General features: G+C 40.7%; 1 protein-coding gene across 3 annotated transcripts in view; it reads right to left on the bottom strand.

Annotated features, from left to right (window-relative positions):
• The window catches only part of BACE2 (beta-secretase 2), a 105,628-nt gene that overhangs the window by 5,163 nt on the left and 75,407 nt on the right, over positions 1-25,058 (bottom strand). For 2 of the 3 annotated variants that reach the window (XM_065943718.1, XM_065943716.1), the window contains one exon: positions 22,078-22,246. In XM_065943718.1, the coding sequence (XP_065799790.1) occupies positions 22,078-22,246 (169 nt within the window). Of the gene's footprint in view, positions 1-6,977; positions 7,032-22,077; positions 22,247-25,058 lie in introns of those variants that run through there. The other variant, XM_065943719.1, reaches the window with a different exon arrangement.

Genomic DNA, 25,058 nt, shown 5'->3' with positions numbered 1-25,058 from the left:
AGAGAGTAGAGTGATATCTTTAGAGTATCAAGGGGAGAAACGCAGCCAGCCTAGAATTCTATCCCCCCCAAAAATAAGTCAAAAGTGAAGATAAAGCAATGTTTTCAGACATATACAAGCTGGAAGAATTTATCATAAGCAGACACACACACATGCATTCATATTGAAATATTATTCAGCCTTAGAAGGATGTCTTGTCATCTGGGCAATATGGATGAACCTGGAGAATACTGCTAAGTGGAATAAGCCAGACACAGAAGGACAAACACTGCATGATCCACTTACATGTGAAATCTAAAAAAGTCAAACTCATCGATTCGGAGAGTACAATAGTGGTTGCTAGGGGCTGGAGGCTACAGGTAAGGGGAGATACTGGTTAAGGGAGGCAAAGTTTTAGTTATGCAAGATGAGTAAGTCTGGGATTTAAGGTACAGCATGGTGACTGTAGTTAACAGTATTGTAGACGTGAAATTTGCCAAGAGGGTACATCTTAAGTATTCTCACTACCACCAAAAAAAAAAAGGAAAAAAGAAATGATTATGTGAGATGATGAATATGTTAATTACTTTGAGTAACCACTTTACAGTGGGCTTCCTTGGTAGCTCAGTGGTAAAACAACAATAACAACAACGACAACAAAAAACCTGCCTGCCAATGCAGGAGATGTGGGTTTGATCCCTGGGTTGGAAAGATCCCCTGGAGAAGGAAATGGCAACCCACTCTAGTATTCTTTCCTGGAGAATCCCCATGGACCGAGGAGCCTGGCGGGCTATAGTCCATGGGGTCACAAAGAGTTGGACATGACTGAGCGACTAAACAACAATAAATCATTTTACAACGTACAGGTATATCAAAACATCAAGTTGTACACCTTAAATATACATAGCTTTGTCAATTATACCTCAATAAAACTGAAAAAAAGAAAGAAATCATTACCTCAGATCTGCACTATCAAATGTACTAAATGTACTAAATGAAGTAAATGTACTAAAGGAAACCCTTCCAGCAGAAGAAAAATGAGATCAGGTGGAAACAGGGATTTACACGCAGAAATGAACACGAGAAATGGTAACTATGTAGGCAATTGTAAAATCTTTATTTCTAACTTAAAATATTTAAAGAGATAAGTGACTGATTCAAGCAAAAGTAATAACAATGTACTGGGTGAATTCTGGGCTTCCCAGGCGGTGCTAGTAAGGTAAAGAACCTGCCGCCAATGCAGGAGACATAAGAGGTGTGGGTTCAATCCCTGGGTTGGGAAGAATCCCTGGAAGAGGGCATGGCAGCCCACTCCAGGATCCTTACCTGGGAAATCCCCTGGACAGAGGAGCCTGGTGGGCTACAGTCCACAGGATCACACAGAGTTGGACACAACTGAAGTGACTTAGCATTCATGTACAGGAGATTTGTAAAATATACATGATAGTGATATTACAGAAAGGACAGAAGGCAAGGAGGGGAAGGACAGTTTGTAGGTTTGTTTACTACAGGAAGTGGTAGGTGTGATAAAGTAAATGGATAACACAGACCTCAGAGCCACTAAAATAACACAGCCAGGAGTCATAGCTAATGAACTTGCCGAGGAGAAAAAAAATACTTGATTCAAGAGAAGACGGAAAAAGAGAAAAAAGGAACAGCTGGGACAGAGAAAACACATAGCAAGACAACAGACTTAAATCCAACCATATCAATCATCTCATGAAATATAAATAGTCTACACTAGGGGTTTGTGAACTTTTTCCATAAAGGACCAGACTGTAAACATGTTAATTTTGGGGGTCACACATGGTTTCCATCACATACTCCTTCTGATTTTTTAACAACCGTTTAACAATGTAAAAATCATTCTTAGTTCATGGGCCATATGGAAGCAAGTCACATGCCAGATTTAGCTACCGGCTGTTGTTTGCTGATGTCCGGTCTAAGCACTCCAGTTAAAAAATGGGGATTGTCAAACTAGATAAAAAGCGAGACCCTACTATATGCTACCTACAAGAAACCCACCTTAAATGTTACTACTCAATTATGTTGAAAGTCATAGGATTTAAAAAGATGTATCGTGCCAATGCTGATAAAAAGAAACTCAGAGTGTGTATAATAATATCAGACAAAGTAGATCCAGAGCAGAACACTATCAGATAAACACAGTAATTTCATAATGATAAAATGTTCAGTTCATAAACATGGCATAATACTAAATATTTTTATACCTAGTAACAGAATTTCAAAATATATAAAGTAAGAATGATGAAAGTGCGAGGAGGAAGAAACAATTTTACAAATAGAGTCTGAGATTTCAAATTCCTTTTCTTAAAAATAGATAGAAAATAACTAAGGACATAGACGACCTGAACAATTCTATCACCTAACTTAACAATTATACAGAACATACATTGTTTTCAAGAGCACATGGAATATTTACCAAGATAGACTATTTCCTGGGCCACAATACAACTTTCAATAAATTTGAAAGGATTCAACTTATACTAAGCATGTTCTCTGGCAATGGTGGAACTAGACATTAGCAACTGAAAGATGGACTGGAAAATCTCTAAATATTTGGAAACAATTCTAAAACTATAAAATGCTTAGAAAAAACACAGGAGGAAATCCTCACATCATCAAGTGAAGCAAAAAATTTCTTGGCTATAACACCAAAATACACAATGTATAAAAGAAAAACATTGATTGAGTCTTATTTCATCAAAATTAAGAATCTGTCCCCTTTGAAAGACAAGGTTAAGAGACTGAAAATATTGGGAGAGAATGTTTGCAAGTCCCATTTTTGACAAAAGATTTGCGTTCTGAATATAAAGAACTCTGACTCAAAAATAGGAAAACAAGTGTGTGTGCTAAGTTGCTTCAGCACAACTCTGCGACCCTATGGCCTGTAGCCTGCCAGCCTCCTCTGTTCATGGGACTCTCCAGGCAAGAATATTGGAGTGGGTTGCCATGCCTTCCTCCAGGGCATCTTCCTGACCCAGGGATCAAACCCGAGTCTTTTTGTCTCCTGCAACGGCAGGCGATTCTTTACCACTAACACCACCTGGGAAGCCCAAGAAAACAGCAACCGAGCACAAACATGGGCAAGTAAACTGGAAAAGACACTTCACCAAAGAAGATGTGTGAATGGCAAATAAGCACATGAAAAGATGTTAAAGCCTATTAGTCATTAGGGAAAGGAAAATTTAAACCACAATAAGATACCACTAACTACCTACTCGGAGAAGGCAATGGCACCCCACTCCAGTACTCTTGCCTGGAGAATCCATGGACGGAAGAGCCTGGTAGGCTACAGTCCATGAGGTCACTAAGAGTCGGACATGACTGAGCGACTTCACTTTCACTTTTCACTTTCCTGCATTGGAGAAGGAAATGGCAACCCACTCCAGTGTTCTTGCCTGGAGAATCCCAGGGATGGGGGAGCCTCGTGGGCTGCCATCTATGGGGTCGCACAAAGTCGGACACGACTGAAGTGACTTAGCAGCAGCAACTACCTACTAGGGGCTTCCCCAGTAGCTCAGTGGTAGAAAATCCACCTGCAATGCAGGAAACATGGGTTTGATCCTTAGGCTGGGAAGATCCTCTGGAGGAGGACTAAACAACAACAGCTACCTATTAGAATGAAAAAGACTGGCCATATCAAATGCTGATGAGTATGTAGAGGCACTGAAACACTCACAGACAGCTGGTAGGAATGGAAAATGACACAGTCACCTCTGAAAAACAGTTTGGCAATTTCTTAGGAAGAAAATCACAGCCCCTTGATATGACTCAGCCATTCCACTTCCAGGTATTTACTCTGGAGAAATGAAAATTATGTCTAAGGACTTCAACACTAATTTCAGAGCAACTTAATTTATAACAGCCCCAAAACCCAGAAACAACCCAAATATCAACAGGTGAAAGAGGGTAAACAATTATATCTGTGCAATCGAGCACTACACAGCATAAAAATGAATGGACTAGTGATACATGAAATAAAAAGAAGTCAATCTTAAAATAATTATGCTGAGTGAAAGAAGCCAGGCAAAAAGGAACGCATGAAAAAGGAAATATGAGATTCTAACAAGGGAAAAGCAATCTGTAGTGCCAGAAGGCAGATCAGGGGCTATCTGGGGTTGGGGTTGGGGGGCAGCAAGGTCTAGGGGGTAGATATACCAGAAAAGTACAAGGAAATTTTGAGGCTTGATGGAAATATTTATCATCATATGTAAAACTTTTCAAATTGTACCCTATAATGTGAATGGCTCATTTCATATCATATCTCAACAGAGCTTTTAAAAAATCAAAAGAACAAGGCAGTCAAAAAATGCATCAAAGAATAACAGATGTGAAAATGATTGCATTTAGGATGAAAAAGAAAAAAACAAAACCAACCCCAGCTCTGTTAGGTACCTAGCAATTGATTTTAGCATTGTTCTTTAAGTGGAATGCCCAAGCTTATATACTTTGTCATATCTCACACACACACACACACACACCCCTTCCTAGACTTATGATGGGGTTGCTGCTGCTGCTGCTAAGTCACTGCAGTCGTGTCCGACTCTGTGCGACCCCATAGATGGCAGCCCACTCGGCTCCCCGATCCCTGGGATTCTCCAGGCAAGAATACTGGAGTGGGTTGCCATTTCCTTCTCCAATGCATGAAAGTGAAAAGTGAAAGTGAAGTCGCTCAGTCGTGTCTGACTCTTTGCGACCCCACGGACTGCAGCCCACCAGGCTCCTCCATCCACGGGATTTTCCAAGCAAGAGTACTGGAGTGGGGTGCCACTGCCTTCTCCGTATGATGGGGTTACATCACAATAAAAGCATGGTGAGTTGAAAATATAACTAAATCAAAAATGCATTTAATACACCTGACCTACTGAACATCCTGGCTTAGCCTGGACTATCTTAACTGTGCTCAGAACACCTACATTTGCCTACAGGTGTGCAAAATCAGGACTTCTACATGGCTCAGTGGTAAAAGAATCCACCTGCCATGCAGGAGATGTGGGTTTGATCCCTGGGTCAGAAAGATCCCCTGGAGGAGGAAATGACAACCCACTCCAGTATTCACGCCTGGGAAATCTCATGGACAGAGGAGCCTGGTGGGCTACAGTCTACGGGGTCGCGAGAATTGGACAAAACTTAAAGGCTGAGCATGCACACATGGGCAAAATCATCCGAGACACACCCTGTTTTATAAGAATGGGTTGAATCTCTCCTGTAATTTATTGAATACTGTATTGAAAGTGGAAAACAGCATCTGTGGGTACAGAGTAGTTCTAAGGATATTGGTTATCTACACTTGTGATCACCTGGCTGACTGGGAGCTGTGGCTTCCACAGCTCAGCACTCCACGAGCATCGGACCGCATATCGCCATCTCAGTGAAGGATCCAAATTCACACCTCGAAGTAAACTTTTTACTGAATGCATATGGCTTTCACACCATTATAAAGTCAAAAAATCTCAAGTCAAACCATCGTTTAAGTCTAGGACCATCTGTACATATATATAAATACAATAAAAATAGTAAAAAAATCATCCAACTTTCTTTAACGTACGTGTGTCATTCTTATAATCAGGAAAGTTATGTATCTTTTAAAATGTTTTTGAGAATTAGCACACATTTAAGGTTGTCAGCTCCAATACTTTGGCCACCTCATGTGAAGAGTTGACTCATTGGAAAAGACCCTGATGCTGGGAGGGATTGGGGGCAGGAGGAGAAGGGGACGACAGAGGATGAGATGTTTTGATGGCATCACCGACTCGATGAACATGGGTTTGAGTAAATTCCGGGAGTTGGTGATGAACAGGGAGGCCTGGTGTGCTGCGATTCATGGGGTCACAAAGAGTCAGACATGACTGAGCAACTGAACTGAAGGTTGTCAGACATGATGTATCATCTGGAGACAACAGACTTCTCATTTGCTAACTAGCTACTCAACATGAAGGGCTTTCCAGGTTGTGCTAGTGGTAAAGAACTTGCCTGCCAAAGCAGGAGATGTTAAAGATGTGGGTTTGATCCCTGAGTTGGGAAGATCCCCTGGAAGAGGATATGGCAACCCATTCCAGTATTCTTGCCTGGAGAATCCCATGGACAGAGGAGCCTGGTGGGTTATAGTCCATGGGATCACAAAGAGTTGGACATGATTGAACATCTGATCATAGCACTCAACACTAAAGGAAGGTTGATTTTCAGTTACATCTGGGACTTCCCTGGTGGTCCAACGGTGAAGAATCTGTCTGCCAATCCAGGGAACATGGGTTTGATTCCTGGTCTGGGAAGATCCCGCATGCTATGGGGCAACTAAGCCCACACGCCACAGCTACTGAGCCAGTGCCCTAAACCTATGCTCCACAACAAGAGAAGCCACCACAATGAAAAGCTCACACACTGCCACTAGAGAGTAGCCTCTGCTTGCTGCAACTAGAGAAAGCCTGTTGTAGCAGCTAAGACCCAGGGCAGTAAAAAATTATTATTTACTTAAAAATAAATGAATAATAAATAAATAACATCTAGAGGATATTTTCTAGAAATGCCATTCACAGAAAAGCCTGCACATATATTACACATACTACTAATTCTTTGGTCGCAGAACTTTTAACTTCATTTGTTGTTTAGTCGCTAAGTCGTGTCCAACTCTTTGTAATCCCATGGACTGCAGCATGCTAGGCTTCCCTGTCTTTCACTGTCTCCCAGAGTTTGCTCAAACTCCATGTCCACCGAGTCAGTGGTGCCATCCAACCACCTCATCCTCTGCCGCCCCTTTCTCCTCTTGCCCTCAATCTTTCCCAGTATCAGGGTCTTTTCCAATGAGTCGACTGTGCATCAAGTGGCCAAAGTATTGGAGCTTCAGCATCAGTCCTTCCAATGAATATTCAGGGTTGGTTTCCTTTAGGATTGACTGGTTTGATCTCCTGAGAAGCCACAGTATACTGTAGCTAAAAGCAAGGTCCCTGGGGTTCAAATCTTACTTGTCACTTGTGAGCTGTGCCATTTTGGCCAAGTTACTTAACTTCATTGCCCTGCAGCCTCCCCATCTGTAAAGAGAAGATAATAACAGCACAGTCTTGTTGTGTGGATAATCAAGTGAACAGGAGTTAAGCACTTAGCATGGGGCCTGGAGTAAGGCCAGTGTTTATGGAATGCCAGCTGGTAACACACTGTTGTTTTAAGTTCTTTCACCAAAGTCTTGGGTTAAAATTTTAATCATGCACTTTTCGTCTTATTGCCAAGGAGGTGAGGACCTAGTTGATAATGAATGCCTGAAGACGATATCTCCTTTACCAACTATAACATTTATCATGGTCAGGTTTTTTCCGTCATAGCATACAAAACGAAGTGACTTGTCCCCTTTGATGGACGGATTAGTCAGTGCTCAGATGCTTTCTGAGCAGACATGGTTTACTAGAAAAGTGTCCTGGGTTACAGGACAGGTGTAATGGATTTAGTACCACCTTGCTTTGCAAGGACCTGAAGTCGTTTACCACCTCGAAGCCTTGCTGTGCTTTTCTGTAAAGTGAGGAAGCAGGGCTGCCTAATGTATGTCTTTGGGAGCCCTTGGCTTTGGCGTCATTTGGTTGTACTCTAAGTAAATGTCAGAGGCGTATCTCTGAGACTATGTTCTTAACAGCTAACTTTCCTATTTTTAAACATGAACCAGAAGATCCAATTTCAACCTGCGGCAAAGAAAATTCACAGTGAAACGATTGCCACAATCCATGATGTGTCTCAAATTTTCTAAGCTGTAATCTATACAGCTCTTGGGTGCTAAATGTCTCAATCTATAAAAAGAGATGGGTGGTATTTCAGAAGCTTTGGATACATTAGGAGAAAGTTGTCAATTTTAGCACTGTATTATTTTCCTAGCTTTAGGACACTTGGCCCGGGCAACAGAGAGGCAGTCCCTCATACCTATTCCAGGCATGGGAGACTATGTGCTGAAGACCCCAGTTGGCCAACTCCATGATTCACTGTGACTCATGCCTTGTTTATCTGATATGAGATGAGAACAGTGACTGTCCGTAGGAGTGGAGGTGAGTCGAGGAGAAGCAGGGGCAGCAGAACAGAAGCATCTTGGGGTCTTTTTCCAAAGTACCCATCGCCTTCCCACCCACCACCAATCTGATATACCTTGGCTACAGAAGGAGGTGAGGATATGGACCATGCATATTTTAGAAAGCTCCCCAAGAGGTTATAATAATCAACGAGCTCCTACTCACTGCTCTCCTTCCTGCCTCAGCCCATCCCTTATAGAGAAGTCTAATCCCATAAACAAAGTGGTACTTGACAAACACAGATTATTATGAAAACCAAGATAAGACCCAGGGCAGGGGAAAGGGGAGTTCCCAAAGATTTTTCAAGTGCTGGTTGATGCAAAGGTAGAACTTTCTCCTGCCATAACACATAGAAATGAGAATAAAACAACGCTCAATTTAAAATATGCAGCTGAGGTCAGAAACAGACCCTAGTGCTACAGTTTCAATATCCAACAAGTTGGGGGGGGTGGTGGTGGTAATTGATGCCAGCACCAAGGAGAGAGGTACTAGAGCTGAGATGCCAGTGAAAGTCTGGCCAATCAGTACAGGGAGCCAGAAAATCTCTACCAACAAGTAAGCCTGACTCTGTCTGAGGTTTGAGAAGGGGTAGAAGTTGAAGGGAAGAAAGATTCTTCCTTGAGAAATGGGACCTCCCAACCAGTACTTCAAGCATGGCTGAGATATAAACTTATACAACTTGGTGTAGAAACCCTATACTTGGTTTGAAAACAGCCAACAGAAAAATGCAAAATTGCTTTATAGGAACATTTTTACAAACCAAAGTGCACTGAAGTCTCTCAGATGGAAAAATTGAAAAGCACTTTCACTAAAGATGAACTTCCCTGGTTGGCTCAGAGAGTAAAGCATCTGCCTACAATGTGGGAGACCCGGGTTTGATTCCTGGGTCGGGAAGACCCACTGGAGAAGGAAATGGCAACCCACTCCAGTACTCTTGCCTGGACAATCCCATGGACGGAGGAGCCCGGTAGACTATAGTCCATGGAGTCGCAAAGAGTCAGACACGACTGAGCGACTTCACTTGTCACTTTCACCAAAGATAAGTTCACAACAAAAAATTACAAACCAAGTGAGAAAAAAAATTCACCATGAGAGAACAGTCAGCAGACACAAAAACAGGGAGATGAGTTCTCCTTCAATCTTAGAAAATACAGCGATCTGCTTGAATTATACGAAAGCTGTGTTTAAAGGGATTAAAAGCTCACTAAAACATCAAAAAAGATTGCTTTTTTAACTGAACAAGATGATTCAAAGTTCATAAAGGAAGAGAAAATTAAGAATAGCAGAGAAGTTTTGAAAAAAGAACAAAAGAAAAATAATACTCTACAACATATCAACTGAACAAAATAGTAAGTCCAGAAATAAACATATATTTCTCAAGTATTTACTTGAACTTGGTATGCAAAATAATAGTGGGATTTCCAATTAGTCAAGAAGAGATAGATCAATTGATAAATGTTATAGAAACAATCTGGCAGTCATCTTGGGGGGAAAATATTTAATCTATACATTCTATGCCAAGGGGAAACCAGACATAAAAGTACTTAACTCACAGAATAATTTTAGTGAGGAAGATAATTTGAAATGGAACATTAAGCCCAAGAACCTTTGAGCAAAAGACTGATACACTTAAGTACATAAAAGTAAATAGTATTTACACTAAAATTCATCAGAAGCAAAGTTTAAGAATAATTTACAATTGAGATATGAATTTTAGTGTTTTTTCCCCTCCAGACAAATGTACACATAAAGAGTTCTTACAAATTAACACTAAAAAGTAAAAACCCAACAAAAAAAATGGGGAAAAGATCAGCATAGATAGTTCACAGAAAATGAAAAACAAATGCCTTTAGATATATGAAAAGAAACTCAACCTCACCTATATAAAGCAATACAATTAAAACTACAGTGAGATAATCTTCTTCACCCATCAGATTGGCAAAATTCCCCAAGGTATGTCACCATGTTGGTGAGTCTGACTAGAGAAACGGGCCATCACATACATTGCTAGAGAACTAGTACAGCCAGGTATAAACAAGCATAACCTGTTAGGAAAGCAATGTGACAATATCCACCAAGATTACAAATGCTACACCCTTCAGCCCAGTCATTCTACTTCTAGTAATCCAACCTGGAGGTATAATTTCTTATGTGTGAATAGACATACAAATGGTGTTCATTGTAGCATCATTATAACAACAAAAGTTTGGAAATAATCTAAATATCTATCAATAAGGATTAAACAAATTAGGAAACACCCATACAACAGATCATGATGCTCAAAAATTAATAATAAGGGAAGATTTTATGTACTCTACATCATTGACTCTGGGCTTTCCTGGTGGCTCAGACAGTAAAGAGTCTGCCTGCAACACAGGAGACCTGAGATCAGTCCCTAGGTTGGGAAGATCCCCTGGCAGAAGAAATGGCAACCCACTTCAGTATTCTTGCCTGGAAAATCCCATGGAGGTAGGATCCTGGTGGGTTACAGTCCAAGGGGTTGCAGAGTTGGACATGAATGAGTGACTCATTGGACTGGATAGAATAGTAAACTAGTACATTTGAGAAAATACAAAATAGCGTTTCTGGAAATGAAATATACAGTCAATGTAGTTAAAAACTCACAGAATAGGTTAAACAGATTAAACACAGCTGAAGAGAGAACGAGGCTAATATAAGATGTATCTGAGGAGCCCACACTGGATAGAATAGTAAACTAGTACATTTGAGAAAATACAAAATAGCGTTTCTGGAAATGAAATATACAGTCAATGTAGTTAAAAACTCACAGAATAGGTTAAACAAATTAAACACAGCTGAAGAGAGAACGAGGCTAATATAAGATGTATCTGAGGAGCCCACACAAAACTCAGCAAAGATGAAGAGAGAAAAATATGAATAAAAGGTCAAGGGATATGTAGGAAATAATGAGAAATCCCCAAATTTATTTCATAGAAGACTAGAAGAAAATAGGAAGAATGGACATGAGGCAATAGTGGAGGAGATATTGCTGCGAATTTTCCAGGGTTGATGATGAAAAACATAAATTATCAGAATCAGAGAGTACAATGAGTTTTAGCAAGCTAATAAAATAACCTTCATCTAGATATATCATGGTGAAAACTCAGAACACTAAAAATTTAAAATTAAAAGAACTCTCAACATTGTCCAGAGAGAAAGAAAAGATTACCCTTAAAGATGTAACAATGGAAATGCATTGTCAATTATTATGGCAGGAGAATAATGAATAGCATCTTCAGAACATTAAGGGAAAATACGTGTAACTCTATGGCTGATTCATATCAATGTATGACAAAACCCACTGAAAAATTAAAAAAAAAAAAAAAGTTCCTCCAAAAAAAAAAAAAGAAAATGGTCATCCTAAATTCCATACATAGCTAAATTATGATTCAAGACATGGTGAGGACTTCCCTGGTGGTGCAGTGGATGAGAATCTGCCTGCAAATAAAGGGGACATGGGTTCAATCCCTGGTCCAGGAAGATCCCACATGCTATGGGGCAACTAAGCCCGTGTACCACAACTTCTGCATCCACGCTCTAGAGCCTATGAGCTACAACTACTAAGCCTATGTGCAGGGACTCCTAAAGCCCAGGCACCCAAATCTGCACAATGTAACTACTGAACCCATGTGTTGCAACTGTGGAAACCTGCGTGCCTAGAGCCTATGCTCCCCAATAAGAGAAGCCGCCCCAGTGAGAAGCCTGTATACTGCCACGGAGAGTAGCCCACACACACAGCAACTAGACAAAGCCCGTGGTCCAGGGCAACCAAAAATAAATAAATGCAATTATTTTAAAAAAAGAAATGGTGAAATGAAACATACATTTCATAAATTTTCATAAAAGAAATCCTAAAGTACATTCTTCAGCAGAAAGAAAATTGCTAGGTAGGGTTACACTGAGTGGAAAGATGTGCTTACCCATTCTCTTTTGCAGGAGGCTGTTCCTAGTTTGAAGGAAATGATCGATTTATGGAACTACTAAATGAATGCAGTACTTTGGTTGGTTTTATGAATAAAGCTGTTTCTGGTCAAGTCTTTGAGTGGACATACATCTTCCTTTCTCCTAAGAGGAAACTGCTGAGTCATTGAGTAGGAGTCTGTTTAACATGAGTAGAAACTGTCAAGTGGTTTTTTTCATTCATACTAAACAACTGGAATCCTTTAACTGAGGATTAGAAGGGAATTCCACAAACCTATCCCATATATTATGCTCAATGGTAAAATATAATAATTACTCCCATTAAATTAAGGAAAAATATCCATTACCATTTCTATTCAATATTGCCTCTAAAAGCATCACAAAATAAAAACAAAAGATAAAAGATTAGAAGTGATAAAAATGTACCATTTGCAGAGCATATAACTTTTCAAAGAAAATCCAAGTGACTCTAATAACTATTTTAAAAAAGGAGAATCCAGCAAGGTGGCTTGATAGAAGATTGATATACAAAAAAAAAATTGAATGCCTGTATACCAAACAATCCATTAGAATGTACATTTTTAAATAATCTCATAGCAATAGAGAGGTCATAGGTATATGTGTTAAGACCTGTTTAGGGACAACTTCAGAGCATTGCTGTAAGACATAAAAAAGCTTACCTAAACAAATGGGATTTAGCACTTTGATGGGGAAAAGACTCATACAGTGAAGATTTGATTTCTTCTTAAGTTAACCTACAAATTCAGTATGGTTCTGACCAAAATCTTGGTATGATTCTTCAGAGATTTTGATAAGCCAAATAAAACAACAAGGGTAGACAGTACAACTTTAAAGAAGAATAAGGAGAGTCAAACCCCTACAAGATAGTGAGTCTTCTTTTAACTACAGGAATTAAAACCATATGTTATAGCACAAGAATACAACACTGGCCCTATTGGAACAGAATAGAATTCTCAGAAATAGACCCAGATATACATACATGACAAAGATGCTATTAAAGTTTAGTAGGTACCTTGCAAAACACATTTAACCTGAATCTAATCAAGCCTCTAGACTGAAGTTCAAGTATATAGGACATTTGAATATGATGCCAAACAAACATATTAAATGATACCATCAAGAAATACTCCAATAAATTTGAGTATGATACATTCTATAACACAACTGGCCTTCATATGGGGATATTGGACTATGGTTTAGACATTACATGATATTAAGTAAGTATTGTTACATTTTAGGTTTCATATTGATATGATTATTTTTGAGATGAATAATGAAATATTTAGGGGTGAGGTACCATAATATTGAAACTTATTTGCAAATGGTTCAGCAAACCATACATACACACATATATACATAAACCAATATATGGCAAAATGTTAAAATTAAATCCAGATGGTTGGTATGCAGAAAATTATTTTATTACTTTTAGTCTTTTTGTATATTAAAAATTTTCACAGTGAAATTTTGAAAAAAGTATTTGGAAAAGCATATAAGCAAAAAATGATGCTGAGAAAATACAATGTCCTCATAAAAATTAGATTTCTACTTCACATTTTAGAAGAAAATGAAACAAAATCATATCTTTAGAAGAAAAATAATTTCTATTTTTTTAGAGTAAGGAAGAAGTTCTCAAAAAAGGTACAGAATAAGAATCTTAAAAAGGGATTAGTACATTTTATTTCACTAAATTTAAAAAGGATAAATAAAAGACACCAAACCCAAGAAAAGCCAGAGAGACTAGGAGAAAATATTTGCCATGCACATAACCCAGAAAAATAGTTTCTCAACTATATAAAGAACTTAGGCATGTCAATAAAAACTAAATAGAAAAATGTGCACAAATTGCTACCAGAAAAATTCGCTATCAGATAAAAAGGTTAAACAGCCCATAGACATATCAAAAGTTATGTAATTTCAGGAGGAGTTAATTAAAATGTGACACTATTTCACATACGTGTTGACAAAAACAAAACAAAATGAAATTAATATGGCAATATTTTGACAGAATCAAAATTCTGTATAACCCTGGTAGTCCAGCTGCTTCAAAGAAAAATATGATAGCAGCCAGTAATACTGAAGGCTGGCATACAAGTCACCTACAAATTCCATTTACAGAAGGTCTCATTCATGTGCACAAAGACGTTCAGCATAGTACTGTTTAGAATTGAAATATCAGAAACAAGCCAAGCGTTAATCAAGGTAGGACTGCTAAGTGATCTGGGTATACTCATATAATGGGAAACTACCCAGCACTCATGATGAATGACCTGTACTCATTTCAACATGGAAAATCTAGCAAATGTGATGCTGAGCAATCAAAGCAAGTTGACAGTGAATATGCAAAGCATCATAGCATTCATATAAATTTTTAAATGCCCAAACACCAAAACAAACCAACCTACATTTGTTGTTGTTGTTACAATTACTCATTTATAGTATTTAGCAGGCAGCTTCTAGGCTTCCCTGGTGTCTCAGATGGTAAAGAATTCTTCTGCAATGCAGGACACCTGGGTTTGATCCCTGGGTCAGGAAGATTCCCTGGAGAAGGGAATGGCAACCCACTCCAGTATTCTTGAAGGGAATCAAGGGATTAGACCTGATAGATAGAGTGTCTGAAGAACTATGGATGGAGATTCGTGACATTGTACAGGAGGGGGTGATCAAAACCATTTCCAAAGGGGGAAAAAAATGCAAAAGGCAAAATGGTTGTCTGCGGAGGCCTTACAAATAGCTGTAAAAAGAAGAGAAGCAAAAGGCAAAGGAGAAAAGGAAAGATACATCCATCTGAATGCAGAGTTCCAAAGAATAGCAAGGAGAGATAAGAAAGTCTTCCTAAATGATCAATACAAAGAAATAGAGGAAAACAATAGAATGGGAAAGACTAGAGATCTCTTCAAGAAAATCAGAGATACCAAGGGAATATTTCATGCAAAGATGGGTTTGATAAAGGACAGAAATGGTATGGACCTAACAGAAGCAGAAGATATTAAGAAGAGGTGGCAAGAATACACAGAAGAACTGACAAAACAGATCTTCATGACCCAGATAATCACGACGGTGTGATCACTCACCTAGAGACAGATATCCTGGAATGGGAAGTCAACTGGGCCTTAGGAAGCATCACTATGAACAAAGCTAGTGAAGGTGATGGAATTCCAGTTGAGCTATTTCAAATCCTAAAAGATGATGCTGTGAAAGTGCTGCACTCAATATACCAGCAAATCTGGGAAACTCAGCAGTGGCCACAGGACTGGAAAAGGTCAGTTTTCATTCCAGTCCCAAAGAAAGGAAATGCCAAAGAATGCCCAGACTACCTCACAGTTGCACTCATCTCACAGGCTAGCAAAGTAATGCTCAAAATTCTCCAAGCCAGGCTTCAGATGTATGTGAAATGTGAACTTCCAGGTGTTCAGGCTGGATTGAGAAAAGGCAGAGGAACCAGAAATCAAATTGCCAACAGCTACTGGATCATCGAAAATGCAAGAGAGTTCCAGAAAAACATCTACTTCTGCTTTAATGACTATGCCAAGCCTTTGACTGTGTGGATCACAACAATCTGTGAAAAATTTTTCAAGAGATGGGAATACCAGTCCACCTTACCTGCCTCCTGAGCAATGTGTATGCAGGTCAAGAAGCAGCAGTTAGAACCAGACATGGAAAAGTATACTGGTTCAAATTTGGGAAAGGAGTACATCAAGGCTATATGTTGTCACCCTGCTTATTTAACTTCTATACAGAATACATCATGCAAAATGCCAGGCTGGGTGAAGCACAAGCTAGAATCAAGACAGACAGGAGAAATATCAGTAACCTCAGATATACAGATGACACCACCCTTATGGCAGAAAGCGAAAAGGAAATAAAGAGCTTCTTGATGAAAGTGAAAGAGGAGAGTGAAAATGCTGGCTTAAAACTCAACATTCAAAAATCCGGTCCCATCAGTTCACGGCAAATAGATGGGGAAACAATGGAAACAGTAACAGACTATTTTCCTGGGCTCCAAAATCACTGCAAATGGTGACTTCAGCCATGAAATTAAAAGACACTTGCTCCTTGGATGAAAAGCTCTGACCAACCTAGACAGCATATTAAAAAGCAGAGACATTACTTTGCCAACAAAGGTCCATCTAGTCAAAGCTACGGTTTTTCCAGTAGTCATGTATGGATGTGAGAGTTGCACTATAAAGAAAGCTGAGCACCGAAGAATTGATGCTTTTGAACTGTGGTGTTGGAGAAGACTCTTGAGAGTCCCTTGGACTGCAAGGAGATTCAACCAGTCCATCCTAAAGGAAATCAGTTCTGAATATTCATTGGAAGGACTGATGCTGAAGCTGAAGCTCCAATACTTTGGCCACCTGATGTGAAGAACTGACTCATTGGAAAAGACGTGATACTGGGAAAGATTGAAGGCAAAAGAAGAAGGGGATGACAGATGATGAGATGGTTGGATGGCATCACCGACTTGGTGGACATGAGTTTGAGCAAGCTCCAGGAGTTGGTGATGGACAGGAAAGCCTGGCATGCTGCAGTCCATGGGTCACAAAGAGTTGGACATGACTGAGCGACTGAACTGAGCAGGCAGCTTCTAAGATGACCCGCCGTGATTTCCTGCTGCTTAATATTTATTCCATGTAGTCCTCTGCCAGGTTATATAGTACCAAGCTGGGTCTGTGTGACAAGAGTGTAGGCATAAGTGATAGATTAAATAATAGATTAAAAAATGACACAAACTTCTAAGATTAGATTGTAAAAGGGCCATGGCTTCATGTCATGGACTCTATTTGCTCTTTCTCTCTCTCTCTCTCTCTCTCTGGGATCACTTGTTCTGGGGCGATCAGCGCCCTGACTTGTGAACATTTGGGTGGGCCAGTGATGAGGTCCATACAGCAAGGAAAGAGGGCTCTAGCCAAAAACCAAGTGAGTGAGCTTGGAAGCGCCCCTCTAGCCTTCAGGTTTCTGCAGCCCCATAAGAGACTCTGGGCCAGGACCACCCAGCTGAGCCCCCTCTCAATTCCTGACCCTCAGTACCTGCACAAGGCTGTGAAGTGCTGCTAAATTCGTGGGTAACTGTCACATAGCAATCGATAACTAGTCCAAGATAGTTACAGTCACATAGTGAAGTTTAAACATGTTGTAATTATGAAAAGAATATACACAAATTTCAGGATAAGGAGAAATTCTGGGAAGGCAGTGGGATAGGGCGTTGGCTATATTTATCTATTTCTACAATGAATTTCTGAAGAAAATATGACAAAAGGTTAACATTTGTTGCATCTGGGTGTTCCCAAGTATGTGCATAATATATGGCTCCTTGCAACTGAAAAAATTTTATTTCAAATATGTTATAACTTAAAAATACACACTTTAAAAAGGAAAAAAGAAAGGCAGCATATCTCTTCCACTTACTATGGCACTTTATTCCACTGTCTGGCTCCTAATTGCTGCCCTGAGGGATGTGATTACTTTAATGGCTAAACAATTTGCACTAAAGAGGAGACAAAGAGTATATTCCCACAGCTGGTAAAATCTAATGTTTAAGTACCAAGACCTTAAATACATTAAAAAAAAAATAGCAACAGAATTTGTATAAGAACACCTAACAAAGAATGCACGGTGAAATGTAGGGAAGAATGTAGCTCTGCTTCAGTTCAGTTCAGTTCAGGTCAGTCGCTCACTCATGTCTGACTCTCTGTGACCCCATGGACTGCAGCATGCCAGGCTTTCCTGTCCATCACCAACTCCTGGAGCTTGCTCAAACTCATGTCCACCAAGTCGGTGATGCCATCCAACCATTTCATCCCCTGCTGTCCCCTTCTCCTCCCGCTTTCAATCTTTCCCAGCATCAGGCTCTTTTCCAATGAGTCAGTTCTTCACATCAGGTGGCCAAAGTATTGGAGCTTCAGCTTCAACATCATTCCTTCCAATGAATATTCAGAACTGATCTCCTTTAGGATGGACTGGTTGGATCTCCTTGCAGTCCAAGGGACTCTCAAGAGTCTTCTCCAACACCACAGTTCAAAAGCATCAATTCTTCGGTGCTCAGCTTTCTTTATAGTGCAACTCTCACATCCATACATGACTACTGGAAAAACCATAGCCTTGACTAGATGGACCTTTGTTGGCAAAGTAATGTCTCTGCTTTTTAATCCACTGTCTAGTTTGGTCATAGCTTTTCTTCCAAGGAGCAAGCATCTTTTAACTTCATGGCTGCAGTCACCTTCTGCAGTGATTTTGGAGCCCAAAATAATAAAGTCTGTCACTGTTTTCACTGTTTCCCCATCTACTTGCCATGAAGTGATGGGACCAGATGCCATGATCTTAGTTTTCTGAATGTTGAGTTTTAAGCCAACTTTTTCACTCTTTCACTTTCATCAAGAGGTTCTTTCGTTCTTTTTTGCTTTCTGCCATAAGGGTGGTGTCATCTACATATCTGAGGTTATTGATATTTCTCTTGGCAATTTTGATTCCAGCTTGTGCTTCATCCAGTCCACCTTTTTGCATGATGTACTCTGCATATAAATTAAATAAGCAGGGTGACAATATACAGCCTTGAGGTACTCCTTTCCCAATTTGGAACCATCTTTTGTTCCACGTCCAGTTCTAACTGTTGCTTCTTGACCTGCATACACATTTCTCAAAAGGCAGGTAAGGTGGACTGGTATTCTTATCTCTTGAAAAATTTTCCACAGTTTGTTGTGATCCACACAGTCAAAGGCTTGGCATAGTCAATAAAGCAGAAGTAGATGGTTTTCTGGAACTCTCTTGCATTTTCGATGATCCAGTGGCTGTTGGCAATTTGATGTCTGGTTCCTCTGCCTTTTGTAAATCCAGCTTGAACATCTGGAAGTTCATGGTTCATGTACTGTTGAAACCTGGCTTGGAGAATTTTGAGAATTACTTTAGTAACGTGTGAGATGAGTGCAATTGTGTGGTAGTCTGAGCATTCTTTGGCATTTCCTTTCTTTGGGACTGGAATGAAAACTGACCTTTTCCAGTCCTGTGGCCACTGCTGAGTTTTCCAGATTTGCTGGCATATTGCGTGTAGCATTTTCACAGCATCATCTTTTAGGATTTGAAATCACTCAACTGGAATTCTATCACCTTCACTAGCTTTGTTGATAGTGATGCTTCCTAAGGCCCACTTGACTTCACATTCCAGGATATCTGGCTTTAGGTGAGTGATCACACCATCATGATTATCTGGGTTGTAAAGATCTTTGTTTATATCGTTCTTCTGTGTATTCTTGCCACTTCTTAATATCTTCTGCTTCTGTTAGGTCCATACCATTTCCACTCTACTTAGAGACGCTTAATATTAAACTATTTCCAACAGCAATTCACTCAGAGACATACAGTGATTATGCTCTCTGATATATTAAGTGGACAATCTAATGGCTGTTGCCATAGTAGCCTCTACTTTAATTGTATTACACAAGAGTGTAGAAATTATGGAGAAAATTGCTCTATTTCTTAGATCCTCTGGGTTGAAGAAGGCAAAGAGTCATGGGAGATACAGTAGTGTTTAAGGTTGCAGAGAAAGTGCTCTGTTAGTGATAATCTAGCTGGTTGAAAGAGTGAATACATACCTGAAAGGTAAAAAGTGACAAACCTCAAGGTTCCAAGTCTGTTCACTAACGCATAGTCAAAGAAATCCACATGGGTGCAAGACATTGAATCTGTACATGGGGTGGGATGATTTATTTATAGAGAATATGGCCTATAGTCCAGATGGGCTTCCCTGGTGGCTCAGTGGTAAAGAATACGCCTGCCAATGTGGGAGACATGGGTTTGATCCTTGGGTTGGGAAGATCCCCTGGAGAAGGAAATGGCAACCCACTCCAGTATTCTTGCCTGGGAAATCCCATGGACAGAGGAGTCTGGTAGGCTACATTCTATGTGGTTGGACATGACTTAGAGACTAAACAATAATAGTCCAGATACAATTTTTCCACTTAATATTTATCTTCTGTCTTCCATATTGTTATTTTACTTAGTGGGAATAGGCAGTATTGTTGAAATGAGAGTATAAAGCATCACTTACCTGCTTTATTTACTGGGCCTCTATTTTATGACCATGATTTAGCAATTTAGACAGTAAGAAATAAAAACTGAAATCTCACCTCCTGCGTAAGTCAGCTGTGAGCATTTGGCATTGTCCCTGTATACGCCCCCTCCTTCTCTCCCCTCCAAATATCTCCACTGGTCTTAGGTCAAAGTGAAGGTCTGGCTCAAGTGCAGGCGACCAGGATGGTTGGCAGCTTCCCTATCAGTCCTAGAGCTACAGCTAATGTTTAAGGCTATTTTTTTAAATCAAATTCGTATTTTCTTTCCTTCACTACATAATAGTCATGTATTTCACTATAACCCTCAATTTTCTTCTGTTTTATCTTTTTTTGTTGTTAGTTCTTATCTACTTCACATTTCTTGTTCTTCTCCTGCTCGCTGAAGAATTGCTTTTGAACTGTGGTGCTAGAGAAGACTCTTAAGAGTCCCTTGCATAGCAAGGAAATCAAACCAGTCAATCCTAAGGGAAATCAACCCTGAATATACTTTGGAAGGACTGAAGGTGAAGCTGAATCTCCAATACTTTGGCCACTGATGTGAAAAGCCCACTCACTGGAGAAGACTTCGATGCTGGGAAAGATTGAGGGGAGGGAGGTGACAGAAGATGAGATGGTTGGATGGCAACATCAACTCAATGGACTTGAGTTTGAGCCAACTCTGGGAGATAGTGAAGGACAGGGAAGCCTGGCGTGTTGCAGTCCATGGGGTCACAGAGAGTCAGACATGAGCGAGTGACCGAACAATCACCTTTAGCATGATATCAGCACAACTCAAGGATGTTCCTGAACCCGAATTCAATGCAGTGGGATGTTTTCCTTCCTCTGAAACCCCATCTTTAGTGCAGCATCTCTCCCAGCCTCCACCCTGGTGCATGCGCTTTCTTCATCCCTCTAGCAGTTCAATTTCCTTCCACTTCTGAGATCTGCCTTTTTCTTGCTAGCTTCAGCTATTAGTCAGAAGTACATGATCCTCCCTCTAACCCGTGTGCTATGGGGACACTCCATTTCAAGCAAACTGCTTACTCTACAGACCTTTCCAAGTGGAATGGGTTTAACCACCCTATCAGCTTTACTGTGCTCTCCTGGTTTTTCTGAAGAGCCACCCAGTCGTCAAGCTAGACATCGCTGAATAATACTGCTGTGTCATCCTCATATCATCTCTTCAAAAACATTCCATGAGAAAAATGGACTCCTTAGTTTTAAGATTTTAGGATTTTGAAAATAGCAATGACAGGCATTTAACTCTTATTTCATAATGAGGATGTCTTTGAAGAAGAAAATATATACAGCTTATCTATGAATTTTCTTTTTTATTCATTTTGCTTTCATTGCCCCAAAACTGTAATTCATCCCCAAGGTCCCACAGAGTATTGTTATTCCTGGTATGAGATGCCATTTTAAGTTTAGTATGAGAGGTGACTATAATGACTAACATTTATTGTGCATTTGCTGTGTGCTCAGCACTCACAGCAAGGAGATCCATCCAGTCCATCCTAAAGGAAATCAGTCCTGAATATTCACTGGAAGGACTGATGCTGAAGCTGAAGCCCCAATACTTTGGCCACCAGATGTGAAGAGCTAACTCATTGGAAAAGACCCTGATGCTGGGAAAGATCGAGGACAGGAGGAGAAAGGGATGACAGAGGATGAGATGGTTGGGTTGCATAATCTGCTCAATGGACATGAGTTTGAGCAAACTCTAGGCGATAGTGAAGGACAGGGAAGCCTGGCATGCTGCAGTCCATGGGGTCACAAGGAGTCAGACATGACTTAGTGACTGAACAACAACAACAATACTGGATTTAAGTTTGACATGAATTATTCTGATTCCTTTCTGCAACCCACACAGTACATTCTGTTGATAAGATTTTGATCGTTGATGACAGGCATGAGTGAAACAATTCAACAGCACTGACCTGTCATCAAGACCTGCTTCCAAGTCAGCCATCTGACATCAGGCATTCTCCCGAGGTTCCCTGTCTGACGTGAGCATCGCTTACCTGCACAGGGGCTGGCCGCAAAGCCCACTCTCTTCCGAGCTCTGTCAAAGACCACGTAGAAGCCCTCCATGACGGTAGCACCAATCACCAGTGCGTTGGTGGAAGGCGAGATGCCGAACCGGTAACATTCATAATTCAGGCCAGCCCCCATCATGGGCTGAATGTAAAGCTGTTGAAGAGGAAAGAGCAAAAGAGAAAAAGCACAGATCAGGCAAATCACAGAACTGTTGAGGTCGCTGTGTGCTCAGACCCTCCAAGGTGCCATCAGAGTTGCAGAGAATGGCAAGGATGATACCAGTCCTGCCATCTGAGAGGTGGGACCATGTGCCTGGTGAGGAACCTGCTGAAGGATAGGAGCACGCACACCACCTCTGGCTGCACACAGGTACACCCATCCAGGAGTCGTCCATCTGTCCATCCATCCACCCACCACCTATCTGCTCAGCACTTACTGAACACTTCATAAGGCCCGAACACTGTCCTTGGTACCAGCAATACAAAGATGAATAATCATGCTCTCTGCATGATCAAAACATGCATGATCAAAGTGACACACGAGGAAGATGAACGTCAGTGTACTTGCCATGTGCAGCGAAGACCAGAGCGAGGGGGTCTCAAGGCAGGAAGGTGTGCAAAGGCACAAATGGGTGGTCTGGAGTCATCACCCACTGGACATCAACCAGCTGCCATGTCCAGGGGGCGGGTACAGCAGTTTTAAATCAGGCACTGACTGGTATCTGTCTGTAAACACTTCTTCAAGGCAAGGAATTGTCCTATTCTCAACTCTGTTCTTGGCTCCTAGGTATCTCGTAAATGCTCTGCACACAGTAGGACCTCAGTAAGTGTGTGTTAAATGGATGAGCCTGATCAGTGTAGTGAAATAGACAACTTCCCCTGAGGGTCAACGTGAATTAAGAAAAGGTAGTGGATGTATTTAGCTGTTACTAAAACACTTCCATTTCTGGCCCTGTAAACACTTCCATTTCAGGCCCCGTAAGCAGGTCCTTGGACACACACACACACACACACACTCCTACCTTTGATGGAAGAATTCCGTAATAAGAGCCCCCCAAATCACCAAATAAAATGCAACTCTGACACTGACACAAACATGATGCAAACTGAATTTGTAACTTTCATTCTGACCTTTCTGTGTGTGTCCCCATTGACTTCCAGCAAAAACTCCAGACTGTAAATTTTGTAACATGTTGAGAAAGCTCCAGTGTTGCTAGGTCTCAGAGTAAAATGCCTGCCTTCAAAGGTAGGCAAATAGACAATCTGGTGGTATTTAGATGGAAACTATTTATGTTTTTAGGATCATATGAAAAAAATCAGAATTTCCCTGTGGGCCAGAAGCTGCTTTATAAAATAAGCCAAATAGGATTTCTTGGTGGCTCAGGTAGTAAAGAATCTGCCTGCAATGGGGGAGACCCAGGTTGGATCCTGGATTGGGAAGATCCCCTGAAGGAAATGGCCTCTCACTTCAGTATTCTTGCCTGGAGAATCCAATGGGCAGAGAAGTCTGGCAGTCTACAGTCCATGGGGTGTCTAAGAGTTGGACATGACTGAATGACTGAGAACACACACAGAATTCAGCCCGTGTGGTTTTGGAAAATAGAGTTGGGCACAGGCACTCTGTTTTTTGACATGATTCTTCTGCACTTAGAATTGATCATCAATCTACTGCTGCTGATGCCTAGATGGTCCTGGGTAGGGACCTCATTCTAAAACTTGGGTGACCAGGAGCCTTGATGATTGCTCTGAATGTCAGGAAGGGCTTCGATCAGGCAGGGCTGGGAGGGGGGCCTCCAGCGCTGTCCCCAAGGGTGTGTACCAGAACATGGGGCTCATGAGGTTCTCATCAGGTGATGGTTCATGACAGTCATCCCTTCCCATCAAGGCAATGGAAAGCAACTGGGATGTGGATGATGAAGGAGGAATCAGGACAACAGGGGAAAGCAGATTTTAAAAGACTGAAAATATGGACATGTCAAAGTCCACCAAGAGACATCTACAGTCTCATAAGTGAGAATAAAACTGAATTCTTATGCAGAGATGTGCAAATTAAATGCAATACTCCCAGACCTCCTTCATTATCTTTTCACGCTCACCCAGCACTTGGTCCTGAAAGCGGTTGATGGGCCCCAGTGGATCTTCAGCTCAGATGGCTACTGCCTGCCCTGGATGTAACGACAGATTTCACCCTGCAAGCCTGCTTTCCTCCTGCTTCTTAGAGTCCCTGACTGTCGACTCACCCACACGCCATTTATTCTCCAGCTCACATTTACCTCTGTCCTCAAGCTGGGTTTCAAGTTTAGTGACAAACCACACTGGTGAAATAATGTCCACATTTTGCTGGTGGCCTGACCAAAATTTAATCACAAAGAGCACATAATTTTAAAGGTGCTGAAAACATATCATTCTCACATCACCCTACGCAGTGCTGTTCATCCAAGGATATTGCAGTCTTCTGAAAATGTCTTTGGCAAGTATTATTATTTCTCTTTTTATACTTAAAGAGACACACAGAAATGGAGAAGTGACCATTCAGAGTTACAGTGTGAGTCAAGGGCAGTGCTGCGAGTGTAACTCAAGCCTCCGGCTCTGTGCTTGTATCCTCTGTTGGGCTGTTATTTCTCTTAAAGCTTTCAATCCTAATCCTAACAGCTCTCCATTTTGGGAATGCACTTCTCCATATAAAGTTGAGAACAGGGAAAAGGCAATATTTATCATTTACTTTTTTCTTCTGAAATTATTCCTCCTTCCCTATCCCCCAGTCCCACTCCTTTATCTCAAATTCACCAAACTGCAACAAAGACACATTCATCTGTCCACTCAACAAACAGTTATTATGCACCACCCCCTCACCACAGAGCAGTGTTAGAAAAGGAAAGATGACCTTTGAATCTCATGATTATCATCTTCAAGGAATTAATAATTTAATGGGGGAAGAAATAAAAGTGTGTGTGCAATTAAAGAAA

Source organism: Muntiacus reevesi, chromosome 8 (assembly GCF_963930625.1).
Source record: "Muntiacus reevesi chromosome 8, mMunRee1.1, whole genome shotgun sequence".
In the NCBI taxonomy this organism is placed as follows: domain Eukaryota; kingdom Metazoa; phylum Chordata; class Mammalia; order Artiodactyla; family Cervidae; genus Muntiacus; species Muntiacus reevesi.
This window is presented reverse-complemented; position numbering and strand designations above follow the sequence as displayed.